Source organism: Mchenga conophoros, linkage group LG11, assembly GCF_057382185.1.
Source record: "Mchenga conophoros isolate Kocher_MC1m ecotype Shallow Benthic linkage group LG11, M_conophoros_male_GT1.1, whole genome shotgun sequence".
Lineage (NCBI taxonomy): Eukaryota > Metazoa > Chordata > Actinopteri > Cichliformes > Cichlidae > Mchenga > Mchenga conophoros.
Genome location: NC_140536.1, coordinates 29,520,154 through 29,541,485, shown reverse-complemented (window position 1 = coordinate 29,541,485; position 21,332 = coordinate 29,520,154). Strand labels below are relative to the sequence as shown.

The following is a 21,332-nucleotide window of genomic DNA, read 5'->3' as shown; positions in this document are numbered from 1 at the left end:
TTGTTTCAGAGTTGTGTGTTTGAATACTTGTCCTTGGCACGATACATGCCAGGCTCACTGTCACGTGCCATTGCTTGAACAACAGAGAGCAGCCATCAATGATTTTATTAATAATAGTTTTCCCCTTCATAGTGGAAACAGGACAATAATAACACAACCATCAATCAGTGTTAAAGAATGAGTGATTTTGTTTACAGGTTATTGACACACTGATTGTATCATCTAGAATAGCCGACTGATGCTCACACGCCGACGAGTTTAAGCACCATATTCAAATCTTTTAGCTCTGGTTTGGTCTCCTCCACAGAAATGATCGCCAAGTAAGTGAGTCTCAATTCAGCAAAAGGCAAAATATCACTATATTTAAAACAATGCTCAGTCCCTCAGCTGTGGAATAGGTGAGAACCGTTTGAGATCTGATGGACAGCTGTCTCAACCTATCACATCAGCCCTGGTGCCTGCCACTTTCACTTTACATCAGCTCCAAGCACTTTCCAGATGTCAGTGAGAAACAAACCCAAAGGATTCCTGTTTCATGATACCAAATAATATAGAGTGCAAGCTATTTGTTGATGCTTTAAAGCAGATAAACTAAAAATGTTCTGAAGAACAGAGTTATTACTCCTATTTTAAATGTTGCCCAAGTTTGCAGTACTGTTAGGCTCATTCAAAGATTTATTACTTGCATCTGTGTTCACCAGAAACACCAGATAATTATTTAGTATTTATTTATTTATTGTCATTGTCAAGAACAATGAAATTGCGTTTGGGGCTTCCATACAACCCAAAAAAAAGAAGAAAATAATAAATACCCCTTAAAACCCAAGTGTACATATTTAACCCAGTGTGACTCCAATGCAATAAGACAATCCTTAGCAATAATGTTCGTAGAAATTCAGACAAAGACCTGAGAAACATGACAAAATACAACAATGCAACCCATTCAATATTATTGTACTGTGAGATATGATATCAGATATGATAGTTATCTATTTAAGAAAGAGGGGGGGGGGGGGGCAGGAGGGGGAAGAGAATAAAGATATGATGCACCAATGCAGACCAGTTCATTGCTATTAAGAAGTTGGATATGGTTATTGTCCGTGAGAGGGGGGCAGAGAGTTCAGGAGCCTCACAGCCTGTGGATACAGGCTGTTGGCCAGTCTGGATGTTCTGGCCTGTATAGACCTGTACCTTCTCCCTGAGGGCAGCAGATGGAAAAGGTGGCGCGCAGGGTGATGTTGGTCCCGCAGGATACTGTGCACCCTCCTCAGACAGCGAGTGGGGAAGATATTACTGATCTCTGGCAGACTTGTTCCAATAATTCTGCCAGCTTCTTTCACCACCCGCTGGAGTGCTTGCTGATCGGCCTTGGTGCAGCTGGGGAACCACACTGCTGATGGCACAGTTGTAGAAGTTCAACATCAGAGATCTGGGAATGTGTGCGCTCCGCAGTCTCCTCAGGTAGTAGAGGCGCTGTTGGGCCTTCCGTACAACTGAGGTGATATGGTTGCCCCAGGACAGGTCCTCGGTCACAGTTACCCCCAAGAATTTAAAACTGCTCACCCTCTCCACCGCCTCACTGCCAATGAAGAGAGGCAGATGGTTGTTATGACCCCTCTTCCGGAAATCTACTTCACCTTTTTCCAGCTGGCCAGTGCATTGCTATTTTTCTATGTGAAGGTTAAAACACCTCCTTGGCAAAGGCTAAATATACAGTGCTCAAAAAAATTAAGTATATTATATATTACAGCATAAAATAAATTTTAGGTATACAACTAACTTAGTAAACATAAACCATTATTTCATCTGCTCTTATCCAAGTAAAAGTGACAGCAGATATCCTGGAGAGTGCCCGGTTTTTCTTTTTGTCAGTGTCCTTGTCAGCATGAAATGTTGCCTGCAGCACATTCAGGTTGCACGGGTAGCCCAGCGCCTCCAGGATGACACATCCATATGTGCCATCACCAGAAGGTTTGCTGTGTCTCTCAGCGCAGTCTCGACAGTCCTGAGGAGAAACCAGGACACGAGCTGTTACACGAGTGCTGTACAGAACCATCAGCTTCAACAGCAGGACTGTTAACTGCTCCTTTGTTTGAGGAGGACCAGGAGGAGATCTGCCAGAGCTTGACAGAAAAAAAAATCAGGAGGGATTGGGACACTACCTGCAAAACCATTCCCTTTCTGGGAGTTGTTGCTTCTCCAGTGCAGCTGTTGTCACTTAACCACAGTGGTTTATGCTATGTGTACTGGACAGAGTAAAATCCCTGAAGTTTTACTGACTTTGTGTTATTGGATCTACTCTGTAGTCACTTAAAGAACTAATTACATTTTATTTTGAGCAGTGGATAAAGTATTACCAAAACAGCTACTGAAAACTGTCTTACTTTGAAACTTTGTGAACAAATTATGAGAGGAGATGAGATGAGATAGCCTTTATTTGTCAGTTGCAGGTCTTTTGCCCACAACCGAGATGACAGACCTTGCCGACCGTACATACAATACACAAACATCACATTGGGGAGACAGGTCAGGCTAGGTAGCGAGGAAAAAACATTGAAATGTGTAACACAAAAGGATAATACAGGAATGCACAGATATCAACACACCATAGCACAATAAACACAGACAGTTCCAGTGTGTACATCTGATCTGGGACCGCTGCAATCTTTCGACTGCGCCTCCAACTGACCCGATGTCCACATCAGAGGGGAGGTAAGCGTTGGAGGTGGTGTTGGATCCGGGGTAGGGAGGGTGATGCGTCGGTGAGTGCTTATCAGTATCAGTATATGTATGTGTGTGCGTGTCCATAGTTCAGCTGAGACAGTGTCCTTCGCCCTGCCAGGCTAAGTAAACAGTCTTCCAGCCAACCCTGGTGGCCTTGTAGGGAATGGGAAGGAACAGACTAAACACAGTCGTTATCAGGGTATTTTCTGTATGTTTAAAAGTGTCAGTTAGTGCTTTTTTTAAAAAAAAAAAAGTTAGGAACTGCTGTCTGCAATTTACAACCAGGAGACTAACAGAAAACATGCCAGCGTTGGTGCTGCATGGTGTAGTTTGTATTATACTGTTAAGGTCTGTCTAGGGACGTTGGTGTAATGACACATGTGGCCATTAAAGCCACAGTCGAATGGCGTCTCCTGCTAGGCACGACTGAGGGCTGATTAAACAACAACGACCACGTGATCCAGTATCTCATGTGACCGGCACAGAGCCGATCATGTGACTAAAATCACAGTGAGACCGGATTTGTTACTCCACCTGCCTTCGCCTGTGTTAGAAGGTGAAGTCTGTGCTGCTGCCGGTGTTTGCGACAATGAGGTGAGTTTTGAAAGAATGACGATAAGTTCATGCTCGCAGTCAGGGGCGTGCAGCCTCGCTGTGGTCGCACTGTTTTGAAATCTGAGTGTCTTGGGGGTGCTTGAGGTTCACACATCGTTGGCCAGGCCCGCATTGTGATATCTATGTTACATATATTGGCAGGCTGCTGAGAGAAACTCTGGGTGTCCTCTTACTGTGGGCCTGTCTGCACTCCGCCGCCTTCGGGGGCTGCTCGTCGTTTTTCTGCCGAAAATCTCCCCGCGTCAGCGGCCTGAACGGAGTCGACCCCGGTGCCCCTCTCTTTCTCACTCCTTATCTGGAGAAGGGCGCTATAGATGAAGGTAAACTTGTATTTGTGTTACTACGAAGTAAAGTACTATAGATTGGCTTCGTGCTTTTTGTGTTGCACATCCACAATGTGGCGATATCTCGTTTTTCCAGCCAGGAAACTGAGTCTGGTGGGAGACCTGCCAGGAGGCAATAAGTCAGTCAAGAGTTATGCTGGATACCTCACAGTCAACAAAAAATACAACAGCAACCTCTTCTTTTGGTTCTTCCCTGCTTCCATGGTAGGCCTAACTTCTTTTACCACAGGGGCTTCCCAAATTTACAGTACTCTTATTTGTGCAGTGTGACAGGAAATCACTGAGAGGACGGAGAGATTTTAGGATCAAATCTGTGTGGGGTTTTCAGAAGTCAACTTTATCTTTAGTCCCTCTGTGAAGTTGTGATATTTAGTCAGCTGCAACCAGGAATACCCAGGTTTTCCTTTGCTGATTTTTAAAGCAAAAATCCTTACAGGAAGAGAGCTTGTTTTACTTTTTAACTTACACTTGTGCCTTTTTTATTATGTCTTTTAATCATTAACTGAGTGTTTTGTTTAGTTTTTTAATTTTATTTATGAAAATGCTCCAGAGCAGTGGAGATTGACGCATTTAATGACAGCAAGTAAAGTTTGAATCTTACTGAATGTTTTTTACTAAAAAGCCTCCAGGGAAAAAAAGAATCTGGAAAGGTTCTAAACAACTTCCTTTTACCCCTGTTGGACCAGAATACATATACAACTGTGATCAGGAGTTTAAATCACATTAAAAATGAGCATGAATGTTAGGGTCACTATGAACATGATTTCTTTGCACTGTTTTTTCTCTAGGGTGGAATGATTGTGCAACACACATCTATAATTACGTAAAAAACAGGAATTGGGTCAAAAGTATACATAGAGGTTCAAATCTATTCATTCACTTAAATCTTTTAAAAAGTAGCGCTGAAGGTTCTACAATGTCTTTTAACTTGACAAGGCCTATTAACTTCTGGTTGATTGATGACAAGTGGTAGGTTCACTGTCTCAACATAAATAGGAAAAAGTTTGACACTACCTATCAGACCAATGCTCAGAACAATGGGGAAAGTCCAAGCAACTCGGTGGAAGGAGAATTATTGATTTACACAAGTTAGGAAGGTCTTTTGGGGCCATTTCTAAACACTGCAGATTCCAAAATCATAATTTTAAACAACTGTATGGCGGTAAAAGTCCACTAGGTGGCGCTAGTTTCTTAAACTTTGTGCTTGCTCTGATGTGACTGATAGGCAAACCAGGAGAAAGCTCCAGTCCTGCTCTGGCTGCAAGGTGGGCCTGGTGGCACGTCTATGTTCGGTCTCTTTGTGGAACATGGGCCGTATGTGGTGTACAAGAACATGACGGGTAAGAACTGATTTGCAGCAGCAAGACTCCCAGGTTGTTTAAACCTTCTTATAAAGTTTATATCCTCTGTCTTTGCAGTCGGTCCGAGGGATTATGCCTGGACAGCCAGATATTCAGTTTTGTACATTGATAATCCAGTATGTATTTCTGATTTATCATCACATTAAAAAAAAAAAAAGCAGTATTACTTAAAATGTAATTTTCACTTGGTGCTTTTGAAACATTGAGGAAGTGTTGGGATTTTTTTTCTTTTTTCTCCTCTCTCTCTAGGTTGGAACAGGTTTCAGCTTCACTGAAGATGACAGAGGTTTCGCTCAGGACCAGGATGATGTTGGCAGAGATTTGTACAAGTAAAATATGACCATCTAATTTGCATGTAGTCATTTCATTTATCTTCACAGTAATGATCGTTACTAACTCTTTTTCTTATTCTCCTCTTTTCTTTTATAAGTGCTTTGACACAGTTCTTCCAGATCTTTCCTGAATATCAGTCCAATGAGTTCTACGCAACTGGAGAGGTCAGAAAATAATTTTTCCACACTTCACAGAGCAGTATGACACGAGTAGCTATTTAAACAGAGCAACATGATTACAGGGCTAGCAGATATATGCTTACCATGCTAACCAATTAATACTTTTTGCAAAATATAATGAAATTTTAATGTCTTATTTTGTTAAGATGGCCTCCTCACCATGCAATACATTCTCTTTGCAGTCATATGCAGGGAAGTATGTTCCTGCTGTTTCTTACTACATTCATAAAAACAACCCTACTGCCAAGGTGAAAATCAACTTCAAGGGGATGGCTATTGGCGATGGACTCTGTGATCCAGAGCTGGTGCGTATGTAGAAGAATTTTATTATTTAGACGTAAACTCTGTCCTAAGATTGTTCCTGAAAGTGCTAATGTTTGATTCATAAGACATGCTTAATCATAAAACTTGCTCAGGCAGGAATGACATTTAGAACTTAAGCAGCTGTGTTGCAATTTTGTAGTTGCACAATGCCATCGCAACTCACGGTGCAGTCGGAAAACGGCCAACAGAAAAGCAAACTCTTTAGAAGACCTGATCGTGACGATGGTAGAGAAGGTTTGGTGCTGCTGCGGTGAGCGAGGTGTGGCAGAACAAAAAGAGTTTTCTAAAGGCTTGGACTTATGTGTGACCTAAACTGCCATATCCCTACGTAACCGGCAGGAAAATCTCCTGGATAAAGTCTAGAGTTGGCTTAGAAAGAGTTTAATAAAGCATTAAAGCATCTGTTTCATGAACAAGACTCATTGACTTACACATTTTTTCCCTCATATGGTCTAAATGTGTGTCTTCATTGAAACACAGGCTGCTGTGTCTTTTGCTTTCATTGTCCACACTGTACGTTCGTCCTCCACTTTGCTCATGTTTGATGCCATCTGCTCCTATATGCTGATGCAGAAAGGTGACAGTATAGTGACAGTTTACTGTTCTTCCACATCAGATGCTGGGTGGCTACGGTGAGTTCCTGTACCAAACGGGAATGATAGATGAACTCCAAAAGCAATACGTTGACCAGCAGACAGACCATGGAGTTAAGCTCATCCAGCAGGAGAAGTGGGTGGAGGCTTTTGAGGTAATGAGTTGATGTTGTTCGTCATCTACATTTGCAGTATTTTCTAATTGTTGAAGGCACACCTGTCATGGATGCCTTTTTCATTTCAATTTCAATCGTCTGACTTCAGGTCTTTGATCGTTTGCTGAATGGCGATGTAGATCCTTATCCCTCCTTCTTCCAAAATGCAACAGGTTGTACCAACTACTTCAACTACTTGATATGTCAGGTACTCGGAGTTCCTTGAAGTTCTTTTTTGTAAACTGTTGCTTTTTAACAGCTTAAAGAACTCACAAATTTCCTTTGTGTTCCTCAGGAGCCTGAGGATCAGGACTACTTCTCCCAGTTTGTGACCCTGCCTGAAGTGCGACGTGCCATCCACGTGGGCAACCTGACGTTCCACGATGGCTCTGAGGTGGAGAAGCACCTCCTGCAGGATGTCATGAAGACCATCAAACCATGGCTGGGGGTGCTGATGGACAACTACAGGGTAAAAACTGCAGGGTCATCCTTTTTTTTTTTTTTTTTTTTTAAATCTAAAACGCACAAGGGGAAAATGTGAAGGGGGAGAAAAAAATCAGGATTTTGCTCATGATGTTTTATATTTAGAGTGTGAGACAAATGTTTTACTTTTATCACTTTATTTATTTATTGACAAGTGAACTGGGCATCGTTCTCAAGTCTTAACAGGAAACAATCTTAAAAAAAAAAAAGCCCAACTCAGACACTGTTGAACTTCGTTACATCATCTTCTATGGATGGGGTCCAAAAGGAAAACCTTACAGAAGACTGTAGGAGCACAAAAAGAAGCCTGATGAAAACTGGAAGCGCATTCTTCGGTCAATGAGATCAAGATAAATTTGTTCATCCCCTGGTTGGTGTGAAGCACAGAGGTGTCAGCGCTGCGTGAGTGCAAAAAGTGCTTAGGGGGATGACTTCTACAGATGACACTAGGCGTGACCGTCGATGGAGCACAATACTGGATGACGAGATGACTCGCAGTCTCCAGAACTGAGTCAGGAAAGCTTGATGAAGATTCAAAGCGCAGTGAAAGGGAGGGGGAGAGAAAAGAGAAGTGAAAACTCTGGGGTATTTTAAAGAGAAAGGTGGAGGAATGCAACACTTCCAGGAAAGAGCCGCTGAGAGGTTGTTTCTGAAGAAGAGCAGAGCACGTCTCCGGGTGACGAGGATTCAGTCTGATATCAAAAACAACAGTTGCTGTGTGTGTGTGTGAATCTATGGAGTCAGTTAACTGATACAAGTTGAATGTATTTATCCAGGTCTTGATGTATAGTGGTCAGCTAGATGTGATTGTGGCTGCTCCACTGACTGAGAGGTTCCTGCCCACTGTGAACTGGACCGGGGCTGCCGAGTACAAAAAAGCCCCTCGCTTCCACTGGAAGGTTCAGCCCACTGACACGGAGGTGGCGGGTTATGTTCGGCAAGTTGGAGAGTTTTATCAGGTGAGCGGATTGTGAAATAAAAGGCCAAATGCATGATCTTAAATCTCTCGGCGTTATTGAGGTTTACCGTTATCCGCTGTCTGTCTCTTCATGCAGGTCATCATACGAGGAGGAGGGCACATTCTGCCTTACGACCAACCGCAGAGGTCCTTTGACATGATTGACAGATTCTTGTCAACTCAGGGCTGGAAATGAAAAGCACGGGTGGAGAAGTGCAAATGTTCAAGCACCTTCACTTTAGAGAGCACATCGAGCACAGAGCGTTGATTTAAGACTGATTGTCACAGCTAACTTAAATCAAGTTTTTGTTTTCATCATTTTTTTGCAGAACTTTTTAAAAACCAGAGGATACATTTCTTCTAAGCGTGTGCTCTCTGATGCACACTCTTAGCTTGGATGCGATATCTGGATTGTTGCAAACAGAAATCGTAAAACTGATAAATCAGGTTAACGTCTTAAATTTTAGGGGTTCATGTTTGTTTGTTTTCTCGGGTCAGTATGAGTTAATGAATGTTGTGTGAAATCAGTGCACGCTTCGGAGACGAAATTCAATGCAGCCAAAACACATTTCACTCATATCAAGATTTCTTTTAAAAGAACTTTTAAAACGGTTCATACAATTTTTAAATGATTTCATGTATTGAAGCAAAAGGTTCTAAGCAGTTCTTTGTACCTTCCTGTGGCACTTACACTAAGATAAAAGGTTATTATATGCAAAGTGATTGAATAAAGCTTGGAGGTGTTTCTGGTCCAACTGCTACCAGTTATGAATGCATGCTTTGTTTTCAGTCACTAAAGGTGGAATTATTTTTTTCTAACACAAGTTTGATTTGTATTAAAGAACCTTTTTTCTTCAATATATCCAATTCTTTTTAAAGTTTGTGTTTTGTGTTTGAATGTCTGTCACAGTCAGAAGGGACTGTAAAGCCTTAAGTGTTGAAATTACTTGAAATAAAGATGTTTCTTTTTTAAAACATCACATTGTGTTACTTACAACCTTTTGCTTGAGGCCATTAAGTGTTTTTATCATTGTGTTATATTGTGGTCTACCTCCCAGTAGATGAGAGACGGGGAAAAGTCAAAAATGATGGTGGTGCACACTTTATCTTGGAGAGGAAGTGGAGTCAGATCTGGTTAGTGTTGCTGTTTGTGGAACAGTGGTTTGTACTGCCACCTCACAGGAAGAAGGACCTGGATTCAACTCTCAACTCTGCGTGATGACCCTGCGATAGAGTGGAAACTTGTCCAAGGTGTGACTGGTCACTGGGATAGCTTCCAGTCCCTGAAAACTAAAACGAAACTATGGAAAAGAAATATAACTTCAGTAGAAGAAATGAGCGAGCAAAACCCTGTGGGTCTGAAACTAAACTGAGAAGTGAACCAATTGAGGTGGGATTTGAAAACATTGCTCGATGTGAAAGTATTGTTTGGGAAAGTGAATAAGTTGTACACCAGGGGTCATGATACTCCAAAGACAAGTCTCTGCTTGGCTGCTAACTGGCATAGATCATTGCCTCCCCAAACTGCTGTCAGTCATTAAATGCACTTTGAAAATGAAATCACTGGAGCTCTTGATCATCCGAAGTAAGGTCCTGAAAAAGTCCTCTTCATTACTTAAAGAGGTCCCTCCGCATGTGTCCACAGTAGCAGCCGGAAATGAATTTCTTACACAACAATGTTTATTTTTATTGCTTATTTGTTTCATTGTTGTGGCTAAAATTTAATTGTCTCTCTGCATCGGCAGTGATTTGGCATTTTGACAGGATTCAACAAAGATGTTTGTGTACTGAAGTTAACTGCCATGTTATTTCATCGGGCATCTATCAAGCTGTCTAGACAGTTCAATAATTAATGAGCATTCTAAACCTTTAAAGCATCTTACTATTTAATGAGCAGTCATTTTTCAAGGACAAGCATCAGCAAATGCTGTTGATCCTTTGATTGAAATATTACTTTCCTGGGTTTCAGAAACAATGACATGTCGCGCGAATGAATGTTACAGAACAAGTGCTTTATTTTCATACCGTAATGTAACTGCAGTGATACTTTAACATCTGTACAAATGCAAAATAAAATGGAGACAATGTAATTACGGACCAAAAGAAACAAACAAAAAAATGTACAAGGATATGCAGGCAGGAATGGATCCCATCCGTTTGTTACATATCAACAATGTACTTAAGCGCTGGGGTGAGCCTCGACGTACAGCAAAAGGCAACAAGTGCAAACATTATTTACAAACGTACCACACGTTTATTCTCCCTTCTAAAAGAAAGGTGGTTGCATTACATGTACAGGATTATAGAAATTAATATTATGTACAATATTTATACTTTTAGACTTAAAATAATACAATTACAACATCATTAATATGTAGGAATTGTTCTCTCTCACACACAGACACACTCACGCTGTACTTCCATAGCTCCTTTTTTTTGTATACCTATATAGTAACAAATGCATTTTTATTATGAACATGGATCCACTATCAGAAATGAAAACTCCTAATAATTCCAGTTGAAAGCGCGATGAGGTCATAAACATATTTTCACATGCATGAGGTTAATTTGGAATGGTCTGATCTAAACAGGGTTTTACAAACAGCCAAAATTAAGGCAAGCTTCAGTTCAGAGGGTCGGTGCAACAAAGCCCTTTTACAAAGGATTTTCTAAGACTCGTCACTCAATAATCATCTCACACACACACACTAAACAGCACGCACAGATTTTAAGGGTAAGAAACAACATGAATACATCAAATGCCTTCACAAAAACCACCATGTGGTCCGTTATGGGGAAAGATATTTTTCAATTAAACGGGAAAGAACAAATTCAACGCTATCAGGTCCTTAATCATGCCTGGCAGTGCAAGCTCCAGGTTCCATTATTCTTTTTATGGGCATGTGAAACAAGCCAGGCATATTTTCTCTATAAAGCCAAACATAGTTACAGGTTGTCGCTGGTGTGTGAAGACAGGGAGGAGGGCTTTTTGGGGGGAGGGGGGGGGGGGGGGATCACTGAGAATTACCTCTGACCTTAATATGGCTATTCTACCCTCCGTCATAACAGAGGACAAAGTGCATAGACAGCTCTGCGATCGCTCCACCTGTGCGTGGAAAGTATTTCATCCGTCCTACTGTAAAAACACAGTGCATTGTGGTCATCATGCTCATGAACTGACATTCCTGGTCATATGGAAGTGGAAATAAAGAGGCGCTGCAGCCTAAAGGAGATGGATGTAGAAAAGGTCGCCTGTAAGAAACTCAGGAGATTTGGCCTTAGGTGTAACAGACATCTGTAAGAAAGCCCATAACAAAAATTCATAGAAAAACAAAAGAAAAAGCAGAGATAATTATGGTGATTAAAACGAAGCTATTAAATATAATAAGCCAGAAAAGCTTTTTAAGGAAGATTCAGGCACATTGTGATATTTTGGAAAGCACAAACACGAGCTGCTCTTCTTCAGGAATTGCAAGTTGTGGTGGTGGAAAAGAAAAAGAGAAAAAAAAAGATAAACAGATATATATTTTCTCACATACTTTTCTTTCTTAATACAAGTCGAACTTTGTTCTGCAGCAGGAAAGAGGGACAAAACACAAATATATATATAACAATATTCACATGCCAGACTGTGCACACACTCAATCAAATGTTATTTCATTTTGGTCTGAATGCACAACACACACACACACACACACACACACACACACACACACACACACACACACACACACACACACACACACACACACACACACAACAAGAGGCCTCAACGATTAAAAAGCTTCAGTTGGTCCTGGAGAGCGGAGGACGCTGATCTCCGCTGCTGAGCTGCCTCACTGGTATCACAGTGTACAGTTCTGTCGCTGCAACAGCATCAAATGTCCTTGGCCATTCTGATCATTAATGTGGGCGTACAGTAGAAAAAAGATGATCAACACTGTGATGTATTGCTTCCGTCTGAGCATATGGTATTTTCACTGTCACGCCGTATATTATAAAGCTTTTTTTGTTTGTTTGCTTGTTTTTAAAGAATACTGCCGACAGGGAAGATTGTTAACAGTCATATATGTTTCTTGGAAAAAAAGAAAAAGGGTCATTTCACCTGCTTGCATATTCCTGTCTTCAAGACATCCGTGTTCAAAGTCTGACTTTAAACAACAAATAAAACGCAGCGACGTCCCCCTCAGTTTTTCAGATTTTTCAGTGTCTTCCACATTGCTGCAAGCTTACGCAGCTTACGGTCACTCTTTATTCAGTCCACTGGGCACATAGAGATGTAAGACCTGTATTTTTGTTTTTTAAGAGATGACAGTCTGAGGCACGCGTCTCTGTCCTCTGGTTTCATGAGCATCGTGATCAATTTTGTACCATTACAAAACAGAAAAAGTCACTGAAATGGTGCATGAGATTAACAAAAATGTCTTTCCACTAAGCACAAAAAAAGCAGAATTAAAAAAACGCGCCAAAAAACACAAAAGTTTTATGCGTTAATAGGATTGGTCTATAAAAATAGATACTGTAGCTACTGTATAAAGAACAGCCTCACAGGCCTTTGAGGTTTTTCTTGATGGAGAATGAGGAGCAGCACGTGCAGCTGGCGACCCTCAAAAAGCATGGGTGGTGGTGGGGGGGGGGGGGGGGGGATTCGTGGCTGCAGCCGAGGTTACGGTCTCCTTTGTCCCTAGTGGATGGGGTTAATGTCTGTGCAGTGGTTGGTCTGCCCGTGCACACTGCTGCCCCCTACAGTCGTAGTGGAGGTGGTGATGGTGTTGTGCTGGATGACCTGCTGCTGGGAGCACACTGGAGCTGGACTGCCTGCAGGACTGCTCTCTGGACCTGAGGAGAAAGCAGAGACATCACTGAAGATAGAAGTGATGCGTAAAGCACGCATGTGTGAGTGCAAGTACAAAAGATAGAACCGAGGAGCTGCACACAGGGATACATAAAGTATGCATAATGGTAAAATCTAGCAAAATAAACACAGGATCTCTCATTATATTACAAAAAAAATCTTTATTAGCAGAAGAGCATTTATTTCAAACATGTGACAACCTAAGGTTACACCAAATGTCTCATCCTCCATCTCAAAATAGACGATAATGGATAACACAAAAATGGAAACGTGAATCATTCCACTCCGTAAATACGCCTGATGGATTTTGGACACATTGTAGGTGACATCTTTACACCAGTTAGACTCATCGATGAAAGTCATTCCACCCCAGGCTGGGAGTTGGCTTTCTCTTGTACAAAAGAGCCATTCAGCCAAGGGGGGACGTGAGCCTTATTTTCCTAAAGCTGCACAGGGAGGTGACTTATCCTAATTACATGGAAATGTCACTCGAATCCGTATCAAAGGGTGGGGCTCTGATGTCATGTACGGCTGAGCTGAAGCACAGTCCAAAAATCAGTGAGATCCCAGGCATCCATTAGGGCTGTGATGTCAACGTGCAGACTGTGATGTCTTTCTCACGTTGAGGCTCGGCTGCTTCTGTGCACAGAGCTGCTGTGAGATGGAAAAAATAAGTCTCAAAAGGGATTCAGACAGCCAGCTACCAGAGTGTGCAACACCCATATGTCAAAGGAAGAGTCCTGCAGCGAGCGTGGGAGCTGGATACCAGCACACTGGAACGAAAAGCCTTGCCAGTTACTGTGTGTCCATCAGACTTGTGTCTGTAGGGTTTATTCCTTTCCACCGCAGAGCTAAGGCACACAGTTAAAGGTGTGTGAGTGTGTTTATGTTTAAGCTACTCACTGAGGTAACCTTGGGACTCTTTCTGCATAGTGGTGATGGGACAGTCCTTGTGTGTGAGGAGAAGCTGCTTGAGCTGTGTCACCTCGTTCTTTAGCATTGTGACTTCATTCTGAGAAAAAGAAAAATATTTTCAGATTTCAGCGAATCAACATTTCTTAGCAACTCTCCATCCTTAACTACCTAAAAACAAACAGTAAAATACCCAGGTCATATTACCCAATATAAACAAATCAAAATCCATGGTGATGGCCCTGAGTTGCAGTTGTTACTGTACATAGATTTAGAGGCTCTAAAGGTGTTTTTTGATTTTTTTGGTTTTTACCTGAAGCTGCATGTTGGTCTGTGTGAGCTCCTCTGCCTTCTTCTCTAATGACATCACCCAAACTTTTCGCTTCTGTCTGCATCTTGTTGCAGCCGCTCTGTTTCGCTCCAGAAACTTTCGCCGACGTTCATCCGGGTCCTCGTCCACTACTCGTCTGCGCCGTCCACCACTGGGTGGCGGAGACTGCAACGTCTGCGTGGGCTGCATCTGCTGGGTTGCAGGTGACATCTGAATCACGGGAAAATGGCATTAACATTACTGATGTCCCCGATGGGGCAGCGCCTGCCTGCCACGATCCGACCACATATGTAAGCATCCTGACACAGCTGGAAAGCAGCCAGTCAGCTGTCTGCTGCAGCCGCTATGCTGCCTCAGAGCCTCCTGCCTCTAAACAACAATATATACATTACTTCCTGCAGGTATTTTATGTCTGGCAACTTCCCCAAAAACAACATCTGCTTGTACCGCGTGCCTTAAGAAGCTGGGCTGTGGGTGTCAGGAGTGAATGACTGACTAACTGACTGGGCTGATTCACTAGCTTGCCCACCTTGTTAAAGAGGTGTCAGGAGGCAGTTTTCCAACGCCCACTTCCACTCAGACTAACACCACCAGACGCAGTCAAAAGGCCCATTTCTATGCACTGACAAATCTTGACATATACTTGGCTAGGTCAAGTGTTTTCAGTCTTCAAAACATTACATTTTTATGAGAAGCATGGAAAATGCACGCCACTTTAATGGCGGCTGCACACACAGACAATGTTGTTTTAAAGCTTTAATGGTACATTTAAAACATATAGTGAAATGCACTTCATGATGTGGCACTCTGTGCTGCAAAAAGGCTTCAAAGAACGCAAGGACAAAATGCCTCTTTTTTTAATGCCGTGAGCAATACTGTCAGTTAATACTGAAACAGGTATATTCACAGATAAGACGTCCCAGAACTATAAGCCAAGGCTATCTGTTCCTCTGGTTTGTAAAACTTCTTCTGCGCTTGAAGCATGCCGTGACTACATAATTGCAAGTGGTTGGTGCAGTGGAGCAAAGTTTTCAAAAGACAGTCCTGAACATCCTTTTGTAACCGTTTCTGAACTCTTCGTGACCCCTTCTCTCCATGGCAGGCATCCAACACTGACCTGTAGCTGACCAAACAAAAAGGAAAAAATACTTTTGCGCCGGGTGCCAGGAAACTCGCTATTAAGGATGCAGCAAGGGAAAATGCGTTCATCCACTCACTCGCTGTGAATTCTAAGCATCATTTTAGCCATGCTTCTATACTAAACCACTAATAGCTGACTTCAAAACTACTCAAAAGCCTTCCAAAGGACTGGCTTGTTTTAGTCATGCTGCATACACGCTGACTTCTAGCTGTGTGAGTGATTTTAATATGGAGTGTAGTTAATGTGTTATTGAACTTGTGGCTTTGCCTTTGGGCTGCCTAAAAGCTTCTCAGCTCTCTCGGGGAGACGATTTGCTTACCTGTGAAGCAGAGTGCATCGGAGGGTGCGGTGATGTCTGATGTGGGTGCCCAGGATGAAGATGGGGGTTGTGGGAGTTGTGATGGGGATTGTGTCCCTGCGGGTGATGGTGTCCACCCTGAGCGTGGCCCTGGTTGTGGTGGTGGTGTCCGTGGTGCTGGTATGCGTGCGGAGGGGCTTGCAGGTGCTGGTGCGGGTGCGAGTGCGAGTGCATGTGATGGTGAGCGCCTTGGTCCTGCCGTGATGACATCATCTCCATCATGTGGCCCATGGAGTTCATGTTGCCGTTTGCGATGGCACCGGGGTGGTGTGAAAGTGCAGCCTTTAGCCTCTAAAGGAGACAAAGTGGACACCAAAGACAACATTTAATATAAATCTCTGGGAGTATGTCGTCATTATGTTTGTACATATTCGCCTCCATCAGTGTGATGATTAAGCGCAGACTACGACGTGACAAATGGCTTCATAAATCCACATGTCAGCAGGACAAGTCAAAGCCACTTAGGCTGTCCTTCATCTCTCCTTCAGTCCTGTCATTCTTGCTCTTTACCTTTCATGACTGCATCCCACCGGTCCCTGCTCTTCATATTCACAACAGCCCCTCTCTCTCTCTCTTATGGAGCACGTGTGTTTGTTTGTGCATTTCTGCTGGTGAGATGAGATCGCCGGTAAGGTGTGAGACCTCAGAACGCTCCCTTACTGTTGACCCAGCAACAGGTTTGTTGCTTTAACTGTGTGGTCTACTTAGCACTGACTGAGACGGTGTCTCTGAGCAGTCTGAGATGAGAACCAGAGAGAAGCACACTAAAAGTGCACTTGTGTTCCTCATGTTTACCAAATGCACCTCTCCACTAGAGTGTGTTTTTCTGGGCACCGCATAAAGACGACCGCAAGCGCAAAAACCCAGCACAAACCTAGACATAAATAAAAAATGCATGACATATTTACAGTTTAATAGCTTTTAACAGGTTGCAAAACCTTATTTAATGAAGAACCTTTTTACACTAAAACACTAACACTAAAATACATGGAAATTAATTATTCCTTTTACAGTTGATCTCCTGAGACATGTTTAGTAAAAAGTTAGCAGCAAAAATGAAAAGAAAGACATTGTGTCTAAGGCTACTGTTGTGAATTCCACAACGTTTTCTTTTCCCTTTCCCAGTATTCTCTTTTTCCTCTCTGCTCCCTTCCCCCTTCTCCCAGCTGCTGTCAGTAAGTCCAAGGCTCCATATCTTTTAACAACCTTCACATTCATGATTCCCATAGGGAATGGCATCCAGCTGGTCTGGATCACAATGCTAGGACATAAGCAGAGCACAACACCATCCCTTCACTTCCCACTCACACTGTCTATGAGTGGAAAGCTTTTTACAAGTAGTAAGGCAGCACAGTCCAATAAATCATTTTAGAAGATTGGGAACAAAAAAAGTGACTGTGTTTTACCATATTTACACATTATGTGTGTGTGTGTGTGTGTGTGTGTGTGTGTGTGTGTGTGTGTGTGTGTGTGTGTGTGTGCGTTTGGAGTTAGTTGTCTTTTCTACGGACAGTGTGGGATGCAGAGAATTGCACATGAAACCGGCACAGTGAATTTATGACCTTGTCGAGCCAGTTTTAGTTGACTATAGTTTCTGTTTGTCACAGAAAGGTATGCCTGACACTTTGAAGCAGGTACTTTTCTGGAAGCGCGAGATTTTATCTGTTGTACCTCACTATGAATGTTATTTTAAACTTCTACACTTCTAATGTCATAGATAACACATCGTAAACCAATATAATCACACCCTAACCCCACTAACGGCCTTCACCAAAACCTCTAAGAATTGTTCTCAGGGGCCACAACCCTTCCTTTTTGTGACCAGAGAGACATGGGTTAAAATACCACAGTCTACACACAGCGAGTGTCTTCAAGCCTGCAGCTGTCAGCGGCATCATAGTCACACTGAGTCTTACTGATGCACTGAGAAGTCTCTGACTTTCTTTAACACACTATAAATGGTAAAATGGTAAATGGCCTGCATTTGTATAGCGCTTTTCTAGTCCATAGGACCCCAAAGCACTTTACACTACATTCAGTCATTCACCCATTCACACACACATTCACACACTGGCAATATAAACTACAAACACTACAAATAGTTACAATCTGCAAAGGGTAGCTATCTGGAAATAACATCTTAAAACACGACAGCTAATTGACATGCAGCTGAAACAGAAAAGGGATTTAAAGTGCTTACAGATCAATCATAGTCACCAGTGTTGACAAGGACATCTTCTGTACATCACAGGATGAATTCTGAGTTTGACAGCTCTCACTGAGCACCTTCCCTGCAGCCTGCAGTCGATCAGTATGAACCAGAGAGGTGAGACCCACGCCTTTTGTGCAAGAGAAAACCAATCAAGGTCTGGCAAGCTCCTGCCACTCAAGCAGGGAATCACCTAAATGAATAAAAGCCAGAGGAGTTTGCTGGCAGCATGTCTACCTTTGTAGTCTCTATAAGACGTTTAGTAAGCTGATGGCCGGTAAGATGCTCTTTTGGTGTCACTGAAACTCCCTTCTAGAAAGGGAGGACGCCAGGTGGAAGACAGAGAGCATAAATGGTGAAGGGGAGTATTAAGAGAGACAAAGACTAGAGGTGGGAAGAGATTAGATGGATCCCAGTGTCTCTTCCCCACACACCATTAGCCTGAAACAGCATTTAGTCATTTGTCAGCGTCTCAGCGAGCTGTCCAGCTGGCACTATCTGTATATTAATTCAATTAGCCTGCATTCAAAGCGGCCTGCGAGTGTCAAAGTACAGAGGGACTGCAGGTCAAAGAGCCAAGGGGCCGATGCACAAGCCTTAGTGGCGATGGTTATATACACAACAAAGTACAAAAGTAACTGAATGTAATGCAACACAAGTTAATATAATACAGTTCAACAGAGACAGCATAGCTATTACACATAACAAAATCAATCAAAGAACTACAGAAACATCTTGACAACATACAACTTAAATTTTTAGTACACGCATAGAAATTAAACCACTCTCTTTGACTGGATTAGCTGGCAGGACCTTCCCACTTACATGATGAATAATGGAAAATCCAGCTCTTTAAATAGGCAGTATGAATATATAAATGCACCACCTTAAACTGATAGGTTTAAAGAAAAGGACACAGTTAAAAGAGAAAACCCTTACCGTGATATAACCCTATTCCTGAAGCTAGCTCTGTACAAGTGTCTACCTCTCCTGCATCTGAAGTCGAGACACAGCTCAGTTAAACCCAGCTCAGCCAAAACTTAAGTCTTTGTATCCAGAACCACAGTGACGCAACTAAGGGACGTTAGCAGAGTGATGATGAGCAGGCTGTGATTCTCAAACACCTTCATCAGCCCCTTAATGACTCTTTAACACATGGTTGTATTTCCCCAGACTGTGCTAAGCACAAGAACTTAACCACCATGTGCATTTTACTCTAATGACACACACACAAACATATACATTTCTCCTGCAGCAACATGGCTGCCACAGAAAACAGTCATTAAATCAGTGCAGGTGTTAGCTTGCGGCTGTGCAGAGCGCTCAAAGATGGGACGGTATGCATCCTGTTCTACCACCGTCTGCCCTGCTGCCAAGTTGCAACAGGAAAATGAAGTCTCCGTGACACCATTAGAAAGTGGTCAGCTTCCTTCACAATAATTTTTATATAGTAGCAGCATAAATACACGCATTCTGACAGTATACTGAAAGTAGCAGTGCTATTGATTTTCCACCATCCCTGATTCAGCCATCTTTTGCCCAGAGGGGAGCTATCTCCTCTCAGACCTTTGCCCCCTGACCTCTCCACTCCCTCTCCTTTTTTTAGGCCTCTCTCATTTATGTGGTTTCAGGGATACCAGGTGATCATCCATTAATGATATTTATTAATGGCTGTGTCCTCTCTGACACAGGGGCTTTGAGTGATGTCCCTGTGAGTGCTCTGGGCACATCCTGAGAACACACTCAGGTTTCTGCTCACCAGATGACTTCATGTCTATTAACCCTGGGAGGAGAAACCATGATCATGAAGCAGGTACAAAGGGAAGAGACCACGCCTGCCTAAGGATGGGTAAATCAAACCTAGCAAGGTCAGGGTGAGCACTTTTATTCCCCTTAAAAGTGGAGCATTGTACTATCAGGGGACCTGTGGCCCTCTGGCGCCTCACAGTAGGTTTGAAAGATTTGATCAGTCTGTGGAGTCACAGTTCAACTGCAAAAAGATCAAAGATTGAAATGGTGCTCTTTCGCTTCACATTTAAGGGTCCGCAGAGAAACATTAAAGCTTCTGTCTCTCACTGTCAGCTTCTTTGTTAACATCAGGCAAGCACAGTGATCGTGAGTAAGCACACAGCATTTCTAATTGCATAATATATCAAAGCTGTAACTTTCCGGGAGTATTTTATATATGCCTCGGCCCCCCTACCTTGCACTCTAAACCCGACCCGGGTTCACCATCTGCAGCTGAAAGCAGGAGTTTGGCTCTGCTGCTTCGCCAAGCACTCCACGGATCCTGTTCCATCCTCCTCATCTCCACCGCCAGCACTACCCACCAGTGCCTGTCTACAAACCCACTCTCTGTCCCCTAAAAAGCCCATACCCCCATTAGTTCAATTTTATTAGATTTCCCTCTCACCCAGAGAGGCAGTAACATCTACCACCCCCTCTCTCTCTCTCCTCTTTCTGTTTCTCTCTCTCTCTCTCTCTCTCACACACACACACACACACACACACCTCTTGCCTTTTCCTCCACCCCCTCTCCCTCTGCTTGCCAAGAGCTGGGGACTGTTAAACTGATTTCCTCAGGGAACAGTGAGGCAGACAGTCTGATGGGAGTGCTGGGCTGTAATATCGCCCCCTCTCTCCTCTCTCAGGTTCTGGGCCAAGCTGATCAGAGCTTCCCTGTGGTTCCAGACACAGACATGGAGATGGACATAGACTGACTGTTCAGCCAGGGCCAGACGTTCCGGTGGTGCTCGGAGGAACCGTGGCAGTATGGGTGCAGCAAGACACACGCCCACTGAGAAGTGTGCTCCAAAGCATGCGCTCATACTCTTGGCAGCTTTTGCAGCCTGTCAAGTTAATGGATGGGCCTCTGACTCCAGTCTGCATATCCCCACTGTTCCCTCTCTTGTAAAGCCCTGCTCGAGTGCAGCCTACATGGTTATCACTACACCCACTGTCACAATCTTGAATACAGACAATGCCCCTGAGTGAGAGAGACAGACAGAGCATGAATACAATGCTAAACACTTACATACTCTTAAGTTGTGGGATTAAAAGAGGCATCACGAGTCATTGTGTCGATAAACGTAAGTGGAATCAAATGTAGTTTGAAAGATGTTTAAAATATCAGATCTCTAATGTTAGTGTATTTTGGCCGTTACAAATCTTTCACAATAGCTTTTTTTTTATTAATGGTTTGAGTTTTGGTTCTTGTTCTCTGATAATAAATAGCCCCTCTTTACCCGCACTGTCAATACACCCACAGGTGTGAGAAGCCACTTGTGTTTCGACATGCCAAAATTTCCAAGAAGTAATTGTTGAAAACATGAAGCACGAACTTGTCTGATTCAGATCACCTCCTCAGCATAGTTAAAGTTATTTTGGTGTGAGTGTCTTGTTTTTTTTGCTCAGGCTCCAGGAGTGCTAATGGTGGCTGGACCAGTCCGGTCTGGAT

At 42.9% G+C, this 21,332-nt stretch overlaps 2 protein-coding genes across 7 annotated transcripts in view; one reads left to right on the top strand and one right to left on the bottom strand.

Annotated features, from left to right (window-relative positions):
• The first annotated feature begins 3,183 nt into the window (after positions 1–3,183).
• On the top strand, positions 3,184–9,046 carry cpvl (carboxypeptidase vitellogenic like). Its single transcript, XM_085292353.1, has 13 exons — positions 3,184–3,318; positions 3,481–3,659; positions 3,760–3,887; positions 4,909–5,023; positions 5,102–5,160; positions 5,294–5,373; positions 5,475–5,541; positions 5,739–5,861; positions 6,497–6,628; positions 6,738–6,836; positions 6,924–7,097; positions 7,888–8,070; positions 8,167–9,046. The coding sequence occupies exons 1-13, from the start codon at positions 3,314–3,316 to the stop codon at positions 8,263–8,265; spliced, it is 1,443 nt and encodes a 480-aa protein (XP_085148479.1). The 5' UTR covers positions 3,184–3,313; the 3' UTR covers positions 8,266–9,046.
• Positions 9,047–12,697: 3,651 nt separating this feature from the next.
• The window catches only part of creb5b (cAMP responsive element binding protein 5b), a 35,089-nt gene continuing 26,454 nt past the window's right edge, over positions 12,698–21,332 (bottom strand). For 2 of the 6 annotated variants that reach the window (XM_085292347.1, XM_085292344.1), the window contains exons 8-11: positions 15,628–15,957; positions 14,150–14,377; positions 13,828–13,936; positions 12,698–12,908 (exon numbers count right to left, since the gene is read on the bottom strand). In XM_085292347.1, the coding sequence (XP_085148473.1) occupies positions 12,754–12,908; positions 13,828–13,936; positions 14,150–14,377; positions 15,628–15,957 (822 nt within the window). In that variant the 3' untranslated portion in view covers positions 12,698–12,753. Of the gene's footprint in view, positions 13,579–13,827; positions 13,937–14,149; positions 14,378–15,627; positions 15,958–21,332 lie in introns of all 6 variants that reach the window. The other 4 variants (XM_085292345.1, XM_085292346.1, XM_085292349.1 and 1 more) reach the window with 4 other exon arrangements.

Coding starts and splice junctions, on each gene's coding strand:
- cpvl (XM_085292353.1), top strand. Junction 3,888..4,908: donor GGTTCTTCCCTGCTTCCATG/GTAGGCCTAACT, acceptor TGTGACTGATAG/GCAAACCAGGAGAAAGCTCC. Junction 8,071..8,166: donor AAGTTGGAGAGTTTTATCAG/GTGAGCGGATTG, acceptor CTCTTCATGCAG/GTCATCATACGAGGAGGAGG.